The sequence below is a fragment of the Mobula hypostoma genome, chromosome 4 (genome assembly GCF_963921235.1).
Source record: "Mobula hypostoma chromosome 4, sMobHyp1.1, whole genome shotgun sequence".
NCBI lineage: Eukaryota > Metazoa > Chordata > Chondrichthyes > Myliobatiformes > Myliobatidae > Mobula > Mobula hypostoma.
This window is the reverse complement of record NC_086100.1, coordinates 34,896,983-34,909,404: the sequence shown is the minus strand read 5'-3', so window position 1 is coordinate 34,909,404 and position 12,422 is coordinate 34,896,983. Positions and strand designations below refer to the sequence as shown.

The following is a 12,422-nucleotide window of genomic DNA, read 5'->3' as shown; positions in this document are numbered from 1 at the left end:
ATCTATCCCCTCATAATTTTAAATACCTCTATCAAGCCCCCCTCAACTTTCTATGCTCCAAAGAATAAAGACCCTACTTGTTCAATCTTTCTCTGTAACTTAGGAGATGAAACCCACGCAACACTTTAGTAAATCTCCTCTGTACTCTCTCAATTTTATTGACATTTTTCCTATAATTCGGTGACCAGAACTGTACACAATACTCCAAATTTGGTGTCACCAATGCCTTATACAATTTCAACATTACATCCCAACTCCTATACTCAATGCTCTGATTTATAAAGGCCAGCATACTAAAAGCTTTCTTCACCACCTTATCCACATGAGATTCCACCTCCAGGGAACTATGCACCATTATTCCTAGATCCCTCTGTTCTACTGCATTCTTCAATACCCTACCATTTACCATGTATGTCCTATTTTGATTAGTCTTACCAACATGTAGCACCTCACATTTTTCAGCATTAAACTCCATTTGCCATCTTTCAGCCCACTTTTCTAACTGGTCTAAATCTCTCTGCAAGCTTTGAACACCTACTTCATTATCCACAACACCACCTATCTTAAATACTTGCACAACTCTTATGAAACATTTGATGAGGACTTGAATCACCAATACAATGGTAGGTTAACAATGAAGTACAGGTAAATAGAATTTGTATAGAAAGGTACTTGGTTGGTAGGACCACAATGGGCCAAAAGGGTTTGGTTCTATGCTATGGGACTCTGACTCCATTGCCTATGACTTTTAAGTGTGGAATATAAAAAAATTGTAAGGATATGGGCTTTGCAGTCAAGACTAGCAACTGTTGTCCATTCCCAATAGTCTTCTAAGGAAAAAGCGGCCTTCTTAGCAACTGCAGACCTTTAGAGGAGTCCTGCAAGTTAGAAAAGATCTGAACTCTCATATTATTGCTTAATGCATATTCTGAAAGCTGCGAAATGTCTATGCATTCAAGCCAAGCTCAAGTAATTAAACTTTACGATAACAAAATAGCTGCTTACTGAATATTAGTCTCCAAATCAGAGCTGCCAAGATAATCTTGAAGCATTTTCTTAAGATCAGAGAAATGGAGTACCGAAACCTCTTCATTGTCCTCATTAAAATCATTGGTATCTTCTTCATCATTAGAAAATCCTTCTGTAGATTGTGCGGTTTGAGCACCTGGTGTACTTGGTGCACCCGGTGTACCTGGTGTTCCTGGTGTTTGACCTCGAAATGCTAGATAACCAACCAGAAATCCTGAGAAGCAGAATAATACAACATTTATTCTGTACGAGTGGAATTGCATATTACAAACATAGATAGAACTCATAACATTCCATTTTCGGGAAGAAAAAATATTTACTGTGGTGCTTTCCATTCAAATGTGCATTTTTAGCCAACTGTTTTACCGATGACTGCTTAGTACTCATGGTATTATTTTGAATGTAACAAGTCCATATAATAATAGCACAAGTTCATTCTGAACACTTCTTTTGGGTGTATGATCAAAGTCGAATCTCACTGTCATGTTTCCCCTTGCGTCAATAAGCATTTCAGTTAAAGGGCACAAAAAATTTCTGTCCATCACTTAAGCAGCAAGACTGCAAAACACAAGTATTAAACAAAAGTGATCTCACAATCAACAGCTCTGCAAACCTATCACACAGAGTTCAAAGTTGTTAACACTAAAAACCCCATTCTCACAAATGGCAGATACCAGGAAGGTTTAAGGAATGGGAATGTCTGAAATTTTGTAGCTGAAGATTTGAGGTGCTTAAAGGGCCTAGAGTCAGAATCAATTACTAAGTTGTACAGCATAAAAATAGATCCTTCATCTCACCTTGTCCAATTTGCCCACTACATCCACCTCCACTAATGCCACTGCTACAGTAATTCCATTTACCTGTATTAGGTCCATAGCTTTCACCGTCTTCATAATTCTAGCACTTGTCTAAAAGCTTCCTAAATATTGTGTATTCTGGTGAATGGAAGGTATTTTTCTGTTTTCAAAATTTTCTCCATTCCATCTCAAATGCATGAATTCATTTAAGGATGTAACTAGCAAAACAGATCAAGGGAACCTGTTGATGTGGACACGCTAGAGGCAGGAAACATGTTCCCGATGTTGGGGGAGTCCAGAACCAGAGACCACAGTTTAAGAATAAGGGGAAGACCATTTAGAACGGAGTTGAGGAAAAACTTTTTCGCACAGAGGGTTGTGGTTCTGTGGAATGCTCTGCCTCAGAAGGCAGTGGAGGCCAATTCTCTGGATTCTTTCAAGAAAGAGTTAGATAGAGCTCTTAAAGATAGCGGAGTGAAGGGATATGGGGAGAAGGCAGGAAAAGGGTACTGATTGTGGATGATCAGCCATGATCACGGTGAATGGCAGTGCTGGCTCGAAGGGCCGAATGGCCTACTCCTGCACCTATTGTCTATTGGACTTCCAAATGGCATTTGACAAGGTGCCACATAATAGACTGAGGCAGAAGTGCAGTATTTGTGGTATTGGATGAAGTGTATCAGCTGGGCTTGAAAATTGGTCCACAGAGGACAGAATTGAAATAGACAAGTCCATTTCCACTAGTTAGGATGTAATTAGTGAAATATGCCACAGATCAATTCTTGAATCACGGTTATCTACTATTTATGTTGATGACTGACACAAGGAGGCAGGATACATGGCATCAAAACTTATTGACAACATGAAAAAGAGAAGGAAAGGCAAGCTGTGATGAAGTAATACAAACTTTGCAATAGAATACACACAGTCATGCAGCAAGGAAATGGTACCTTTGGTCCATCTAGTCAACAATGTCATCATCCCCATTTGCACTATTTCTAGTCTACTCCCCTCATGCCCCCATACTACCATTTACCAACATACTGAAAAGGCAATTTTGTGTCAATTAACCTAGCAACCCACATCTTTCAATGAAATTTAAAACACAAATACACATTGTTTCAGTAATTGTGAATTCCTAACAGCAAATTACAAATCACAGACATTAATAACAAAAACTACAAAATATACACAGTTCGGAAGGGAAGAGGAAAACAAGCATCAAGTAGAAAAGGCCATTCTTACCTATTGTAACAAAGAAAAGAGCAAACACAACGTTTTTCATGATTCCTTTATATCTGTTCTGAGGTTTCTGAATGCGAGTCTGCATGCCATCAGGCATTCCGTCTCCCATTTCCTCATCATTTTCAGCGTCTGCTGCTTTCATTTCAACTCTGCTCATATCTCCATCTGCTTGACGTGTTAGACTAAAACGAGTATATGATCTTAACTCGCCTCCAAACTAAATGCAAATTAAAAGGTTAATGTCATCAATGTAACAAACTGAAAATAAATTTAAATCATGTAAATAATAAAGAACAGGTTAAATAGCCTGGACTACACTTCCATTCACTATATGACCCAATTCTCTACATTTTCACTTTCCCAACCTAATGCCCATTTCTCTCACATTCCCTTCTGTATCCAAAGATCACCCCATCTTCAATCTTACATATACTCGGTATCTTAGCATTTCCAGTTAGTTAGTGACAAGACTCCCAAACATTGACAACTTTTCAAGTAAGGAAGCTTGTTCCAGTGCTAAGTGGTCATCCCTTAACCTGAGATTTTGCTGCATAGCTCTCAATTCTAAAGCCATGGAAAAGTGCCCTCAGTATCTCATTTTTTTAAAAACATCTGCACACAAGGGCAACCGTAACTTTTCCTCTTTGGGTACTTTCTTTACAGCATCATCCTCAAAAATTTTTAAAACTTATGAACATGCAAAATTCACTAATTAAAACCGGTTAGTTCAATTGTAACATGTAGTAAAAGAAAAAACACTTAATAGCCAAGATAAAATAACATGAAGAGGAAAGCACAATTCAAACAAGATCTTGCAACTTCACAATTCCTTTGCCATATATTTATCCTAGGACATCAGATCAAATGGCATGACTCATATTAATAAACTTGTGATATAATCCAATTAGCAACATTATATCTATTCTCCTTCCCAATTGTTGCCAAAATTGTGATCAATTGCCAACCTTCAACAGAACGAGACTAACTGCATCACCATACCACAAACTAGGCACCAAAACAATTACTTACAAAATTAGAAATGGCTGTTCTAATATTATCCATTCAGATTATCTTCAGAAACTGTTACCTGAAAGAAAATGAAAGTTACCAAATAAATGACAGTAGTCCAAGATCCAATACCTTCTAAAAGTTCAAAGTAAATTTATTATCAAAGTACACACGTCACCACATACAGCCCCAAGATTCAATAACAGTTACTACCCATCAACCATCAGGCTCTTGAACTGAAAGGGATATCTAAACTCATTCAATTTCTGGTGTTCCCACAACTGACTGTCTCACTTTAAGGATTCTTTCCCCTGATATTTTGTATTCGTTATTTATTGTTATTTGAATTGCAGTTTCTTGTCCATTAATCATGTTTACAGTTACTGATCAGTAAATTTGCTAAGTATGCTCACAGAAAAATAATCTCAGGGTTGTATGTGGTGACATGTATGTACTCTGATAATAAATTTTACTTTGAACTTAGACTTGTTTTCTTGCGGGCATACTCAGTAAGTTCAATAACCATAATAGAATTAATGAAACACCAAATACAACAGAGTGCACAACCGGTGTGCAAGAGACAAACTGTGCAAACACAAGATAAAAAATAAGCAATAAACATTGAGAACATGAGAGTCCTTGAAAGTGAATCTATAGGTTGTGGGAACCTTGAAGTTTGTAGATGATACGAAGATAGGTGGAGTGGTAGGTAGTGCAGGGGAAGGAATGTGATTTCAGCAGGACTTAAGACAAATTGGAAGAATCAGCAAAAAAGTGGCAGATGGAATAAAGTGTTGGGAAATATATGATACTGCAGTTTGGTAAAAGGAACAATAGTGCGGACTATTATCTAAAATGGAGAGAAGCTTCAAACATCAGAGGTGCAAGACTCCCAGAAGGCTAAATTACAGGTCGAATCTGCAGTACAGAAGGCAAATGCAATGTTGGTATTTATTTCAAGGGGAATAGAAAATAAAGAAAAGGGGAGCCTTTATAAGACACTATTCAGGCCACACTTGGAGTATTATCAACAGTTTTGGACTCCGTATCTCAGAAAGGATGTGTCGTCATTGGAGAGAGTCCACAGGAGGTTCACGAGGATGATTCCGGGAATGAAGGGGTCAACACACGAGGAGCACTTGGCAGCTTTGGGCCTCTACTCACTGGAATTTAGAAGAATGTGGGGGGGGGGGTAGGGAGAAGATCTCAATGGAAATCACCGAATGTTGAAAGGACTAGATAGGGTGAATTTGGAGAGGATGTTTCCCATGGTAGGGGTATCCAGGACTAGGGGGCACAGCCTCAAAATTGACAGGCAATCTTTTAGAACAGAGGTAAAGAGAAATTTTTTTAGCCAGTGAGTAGTGAATCTGTGGAATGCTCTGCCAGTCTGCAGTGGAGGCCAAGTCCATGGATATATTTAAAGTGAAAGTTGGTTGTTTCCTGATTGGCCAGGACATCAAAGGATACAGCAAGAAGGCAGGTGTATGGGGTTTAGTGGGGCCGGGATCAGCCATGATGAAATGGCAGAACAAACTTGATGGGTTGAATGGCCTAAATTTGCTCCTATGTCTAATACACTCTTCATCTCATGTTCTAATGTTTTATCCGATGTATTTACAGCTATATGAATTGTTGTTCCTTTCCATGCCTTGTGACGTATTGGGCGACAACCTTGCAATTTCTTTAGCATTTGTCTGCTTTTTATGAGACCATGTTGCTAGCTCAATACTCAACCCAGCACGGATGGAAAGTGTACAAACAGCCAGCCGTATCTGAACCCGAGACCACTCGTCTCGAAGTCCGGTGCAGATGCCACTACTCCACTGACCAGCTTATACGAATCATATCAAAATCCAAATTAGAATCAAAAGATTTGAAACAAAAATTGTAAATTTGTAAGACAGGCAAAGGTGTCGAAAGGAGAAATCCAAGTGATTCAGCAGATTTCCTTTGAAGAAAATAACAATGCCAGGCTGCACAGTAGTGGGTGTGTGCGTGTTTGACACTTCAAATAAATATAGCTCCATTGAGTAAAACATGCTGTGCAATGCTACAAGGCAAAGCCCTTCCCAATGCAGAATTCTGTGAAACAGCCCTACCTCTTTAAACAAATACAGCTTTTGATTTTATCAGATATTTACTGAGTGCAATTTAAAAAAAATGAGTACAAGTGGGACATTCATGTAAAAGGATGGGAACCACTAATGTAGCACTTTTAGCAGCATCAAATAGAAGCAAATCTTTAGGCCAAGGAGCTCATCATTCTCATCTAATTTCAAAGGGATCTGATTACTAATTGAAGGACAGACTTAAAAGGCAGCTCATACCAAATCAAATGGCAAGCAGCCCAGTGGAAGTCTTGTGCCTCAAGTTCTAACATATCTCATGCATTGGGGATGCAAGTCAAATTTCAACTTTGAAATTATATGCTTTAAAAAAAAATGTTCTTGATGCATTAGCAGCAGTTAAATCCAATCCTGGTATCCAGTACTTGGCTCACTGTCTTCCCTGAAAAGCTATAAATGGGTTGAATGGTAGTCCTATAATTGATGGCCTTCCTTTACCATAGAGACAATTTGTTATAATTTCCTCTCAAATATTCAGAATTTTGCCCAAATACAGTCTCTGATCTCAAAGATGCAATGTTAGAAAATAGTCAAGGTCAATAGTCTTAAACAAATTATGGATTATATATAGACTCCAGTAATGTTTTAGTTTCTGAACTAAAATCAAATTACTGAACTGCAAATTGTCCTTTACATTAATCTAACAAAAATGAAAGCGTCGTTCTGCAATAGCAAAGGCAAAATCTGTACTTTCTTTACAGTAACAATTTTCAATAACTAGCCTGCAAAGCACGGTGTGAAATCACATTGGTCTTTTTACAGTCTGTTATTTTAAGGAAATGGGCAGAAAAGGTGATCCTCCATCCCAAGGTCAGAGCTTGAAACATTTGTAGAATTTTCACAAACCCTCACACTAATTAAGCAGTCTATGTTTGCAGTAGGAAATATGTTAAGACAACATATATCAATCACCTATTTCACCCAACTTGTGCCAAAATATACTGGTACTTCCAACCAAACAGAACAACTGGACCATTTTCAGCACTGTAGTTCAAAGTATCAAGGGCAGTGAGGAATAAGGACCATGTCCAATTTCACATATAGGAATGTAGCGTACAAAAGATGGTGAAATAGAAAAAGACTGAATGTGAATTCAACACAAAAATCATTAATTACACTGTTTAAGAAGAATATCTTACATAGGCCGTCGTATTTTCAGAGATCTACTAAATGACATCACAGACTGCAATTGTTAGCTGACAGACCAAAGGAATAACAAATGAAAATTGTGACAGTTTCCAAATAAAATAAACCACATCTCTAAACCTGGCAGCTATTTCTAAAGAATTGAATGGCATTGAAGTAATTTACCGTGCACTTACCAAGAAGTCTAGAATTTTTAAAATAATCAAGTACTAAAAAAAAATTTCAAAAGTCAAGCCCCTAATTTCTTCTTTTTAAAAAATCTCTTTTCCGCATGTGAAATTAAAATCATAATTCTAAATTAAAAACATTTCCTTAGTTAGACCTTACACTTGTTACATAATTTGTCTATTGAGATTCCAAATACCCATAAAGGACACTGCACACTTCCACTACCTGCATTAAATAGCAAAGGAGCAAACTGACAAGGGCAAGTAAGTCTTACGTAAAGAGAGGTGCTATTGAATGGTTACAGGAATTTTTGGACCAAAAAATGTTCTGAAATTGCTTACGGTAGCTGAAAAATTGAACACACCACAGAAATTGCCAATAATCTGGTGCTTCATGCTAAAGAAACAATACTGAAAAGTTCAATGGAACCTAGAGGAAAAATCATAGGAGCACATAGACAAGATTTTAGATTAACATACAACAAATAATGGCACTACCTACACCAAAGCAAGGGAGCACACACCTGGTCTGCAAACTCTCAGTTTTGTTGTAGACTTGAATATAATCTTCTATAATTCATAACATCATGAACTAAATCAAAGCAACACTGCACAATAGGTATAACCATTGGCAGTATTTACAGGAGGTGCTGCCTGAAGGTGGTGACATCTATCAAGTCATTCACATGTGTCAAGCTATCACTGGACAGGAGGTAGAGAAACTTGAAATCCCATACTACCAGGTTTGAGAACAGTTTGTTACATACACCTGTTAGGGTGCATTCTCCAGTTACCTCATAAGGTAACCATAGCTTTCAGCCAGGAGCAGATGTCATCAGGTGGTTCCCAACCTTCACCGAGTGTTTCGACCCTTAACCACGACACTCTCCAGCTGGTGGGCTGGCAGTGGTGGCCAAATCACTGCCCATCTGCTCCTGGCTTCCAGCTTCCCTCCTCTCGCCTATTCCAAATCCAACAAGAGGCTCGTTCTGCCTCTTCCCCCATCCGATGAGCTGCTTGTTTTTTGCTCCTTTCGTCCAGGCCCAAATCAAGTCATTCACATCCGTGTCATGCCACCTATTGGCAGCTATCATTGGACAGGAGGTAGATAGTCATAGTCATACTTTATTGATCCCAAGGGAAATTGGTTTCCGTTACAGTTGCACCAACCAAGAACAGAGTATAAATAAAGCAATATAAAACCATAAAGAATTAAATAGTAACATGTAAATGCCAGGAAATAAGTCCAGGACCAGCCTATTGGCCCAGGGTGTCTGACCCTCCAAGGGAGGAGTTGTAAAGTTTGATGGCCACAGGCAGGAATGACTTCCTGTGATGCTCAGTGTTGCATCTCGGTGGAATGAGAAGCCTGAAATCCCACACTTCCAGGTTTGAGAACAGCTAAACCCTAATCACTATAGTTTAGCAAGAGTATGACCATTAATCATCTTGCACTAAAATGGGCTCTTTTTATATTAAAACTATTTATCAGTATAAACTGTGTATAATTTGTTTTTTCTTGTGAATTCTGCTTATATGATGCAATGTACCTGTGATGCTGCTGCAAGTAATCTTTTTTTACTGCATTGTGCATAGCTCCATGTGCTGGACAATAGATCATTTTGACTTTGCACTGTTACATTAAGGCTTAGGCATTTGGAATTGGTGTGGGATGTTCCTCCAAGCTGATGAGGCATTATGATAAATTTAGAGTACATCAAAACAACCCATAATTAATGGCCACAGACAAGTTGTGTATAGTACTGACCAGTTGCTATATACTTTAAAGAGTATGTCACTTGGCTCTTTGAGCTTTTGCCATTATTCAACAAAATTATGGCCGATCAAATACCACTTTTCTCCCGTATCTTTATGATATCCAAAAAAATCTATAGCTCTCTGCTTTAAATGCAATCAATAACTTAACCTGCATAATCCCCAGTTTGGAGGATCTCAAGTATTTTACAAGTGCAGAAATTTTTCATTTTTTCTGTTTAAAATGGCAAGCTTCCTTTTCCGAGATTGACTTCTTATTCCACACTCTTAGCTGTGGGATAGATCCTCTGCATATCTATTCCGTTGAGCTAATTATTTTCAATGCTTCAATGAAATCATCTTCAATTCTTTCAAAAGGGGGGGGGGTCTAGTTTGTGACTAGGTACTTGAACTATACACACCAGGGATGGGGGGTGGGGAGAAAGATCCCTACTGAAAGACCAAATGAAATACTTATAATTTTCCATATAGAGGTACCCAAACTATGTTGAAGTCAGAATCTAAAAAAGTAATTAAATTAGAGTGCCTATAGATGTCATTCCATACAATTACAGTCCAAGTCTTTAACCATCGGACTCTCAAGTCAAGCAACACACATCAAAGTTGCTGGTGAACGCAGCAGGCCAGGTAGCATCTCTAGGAAGAGGTACAGTCGACGTTTCAGGCCGAGACCCTTTGCCTGCTGCGTTCACCAGCAACTTTGATGTGTGTTGCTTGAATTTCCAGCATCTGCAGAATTCCTCGTGTTTGGACTCTCAAGTCAACCAGGAATCAAAGTCAACTGCTGAAATTTTGGCGCGCTGCTCACCGAAAGGTGTTGAAGCAACTGTCGCTGTCGCACGACAGGCTTCAGGGATTTTTTTTCAAGAATCTTGATTTAACCGTAATTGAAGTTTGAAACTGAAAACAAGGGATTTACCCGCATGTGTTTAGTTGTTGTTCACTGAAATAATAAAACCCTCGACTAAAACACAGACTGAAAAACTAGAGATTCCCCACTATTAGCGAAAAATACAATTTAGGATTAAAAGTTGTTTCTTTCTTTAGTACGCAGTCAAACTGCAACGCTCAAAGTAGTGAATCAGCGTTAAACTTGATAGAATCTGCAAATGATTTCCAACATTGGCTAAAATCAGTTAAATGAAGCATACATAGCAATAACTTACAGAACACTTTTCATACAATCGATGTAATTTTAAGTGCTTTACAATGCGGTGAAGTGCAAACATAAAAAGACTACAAGTCTCAAAATTTACCTACTTTAAAAGGTATGGATATCGATTTTTAAAAAAGCGATTTTGGGAGTTATTCCTGCTCTGGCCATTAATCAAATAAATCGGAATGGTGGCAACGTAGGTGATGCAATCGATTTCTTGCATCAGAAGGCAAAGCCCTAACCCTCTTCCAGATGATCGATCTTGCATCTTGCACCTGCGCCATCGACGCGTTAATATCACACCATATTACGATACGCTGGACCATATTTTAAAAATTAAAAAGCGAACTACCTCATTCATCTAACCTTGAACGGTTAAAGCTAAAAGGAACCATACGCACCGTCAGGAAATGGTCAGATAGGTATTTGCTGAGGATTTTCAACCCCTAACAGTAACCAGCGACTAAATATCAAAAAGAGAGGGGCGGTGGGGGAGGGGTTCCTGTCCTGATGCGCCTAAGGCTGTAACTTCCCCACTTCCCACTCTCTTGTCACTGCGGCTCCGACTACCGCATGGTGCCCCAAGCCCAGGCCCAACAACCGACGGTCCGCAATTTAGCCCAAAGCCCGGCTCTCCCGCCAGACTCAGGCCAATCCCAACGCAGCACAGGCTCCTGCCACTGCCCCAGGAGCTGCGCTGAGCCGGAGAGTCAGAAGCCAGCTCCTTACCGTCCGAAGGTCTCTTCAGCTCCTCCAAAGACTCGACCTTCAGCGACACGCGCGGTCGGAAAGGAAAGTGCCGGATGTGACGTCTCAAAGGAGGGGGAGCATTCCGGAGTCGTCATAGAGACGGCACGAATCTGCCCTTCAGGCCGCCAAGCCGTTGTCGACCTTATCTAACTTTACCCTGACTCGCGTTATTATTCCCCTATCCCAATCGACTCCCGCAGATTCAGCTCACTTATTACATATGGGGGGGGGTTGCAGCTGTCAGGTAAACCCCCTCCCTGCAACCATCACGCTTTGGAGTTATGGGAGGCTTGTTCATAAGGAGAACGTGCAAATTCCATACAGATAGTGCGTCCCGGGGGTCCACACCAAACTGGGTGGCTGGAGCTGAGGTGGGGGTTCTACCACCGAAATGGTATTGAAAACTTGGAGGACTTGCGTTGGGAACACACAAAGGTATAAGTGGCAGATCACCCTCCAAAAACTCCCCACCTGCCACTTCTGTCAGCACCTCTTTCTTTCCCCGTCTGTGGAAGAGTCCGCAGTTCCCTCTGTGGCCTCATCAATCATCTCAGAACCTACAGAACTGGAGAGTCAGCAAGTCAACCTTGATCAGGAAGGATTACTTAGGGATATACTAAAGCTACAGTGGAAGTCTCACAATAAATAGCACACTCACCTCTGACTGAGCTCACAGTGGGATGCTTCAGATCATGACTGCAATGGTAGAAGTAATCACTACATGTATAACCATATAATAATTACAGCACAGAAACAGGCCATCTTGGCCCTTCTAGTCCGTGCCAAACTCTTAACCCTATCCTAGTCCCACTGACCTGCACTCAGCCCGTAACCCTCCATTCCTTTCCTGTCCATATATCTATCCAACTTAACTTTAAACATCAACATAGAACCTGCCTCAACCACTTCTGCTGGAAGCTTATTCCACACAGCTACCACTCTCTGAGTAAAGAAGTTCCCCCTCATGTTACCCCTAAACTTTTGTCCTCTAATTCTCAACTCATGTCCTCTTGTTTAAAACTTCCCCACTCTCAATGGAAAAAGTCTAACCACGTCAAATCTATCAATCCCCCTCATAATTTTAAACACCCACCTCTATCAAGTCCCCCCTCAACCTTCTATGCTCCAAAGAATAAAGACCTAATTTGTTCAACCTTTCTCTGTAACTTAGGAGATGAAACCCAGACAACATTTTAGTAAACCTCCTCTGTACTCTCTC

The 12,422-nt window shown here is 39.8% G+C and overlaps 1 protein-coding gene across 1 annotated transcript in view; it reads right to left on the bottom strand.

Moving 5' to 3' along the window:
• Nucleotides 1-11,273, bottom strand: part of LOC134345234 (transferrin receptor protein 1-like) — a 56,989-nt gene extending 45,716 nt beyond the window's left edge. Inside the window, exons 1-4 of the mRNA XM_063045571.1 lie at nt 11,183-11,273; nt 4,101-4,158; nt 3,072-3,288; nt 1,006-1,243 (exon numbers count right to left, since the gene is read on the bottom strand). Of these exons, the coding sequence (XP_062901641.1) occupies nt 1,006-1,243; nt 3,072-3,288; nt 4,101-4,133 (488 nt within the window). The 5' untranslated portion in view covers nt 4,134-4,158; nt 11,183-11,273. The remainder of the gene's footprint in view (nt 1-1,005; nt 1,244-3,071; nt 3,289-4,100; nt 4,159-11,182) is intronic.
• Between the last annotated feature and the right edge of the window lie 1,149 nt (nt 11,274-12,422).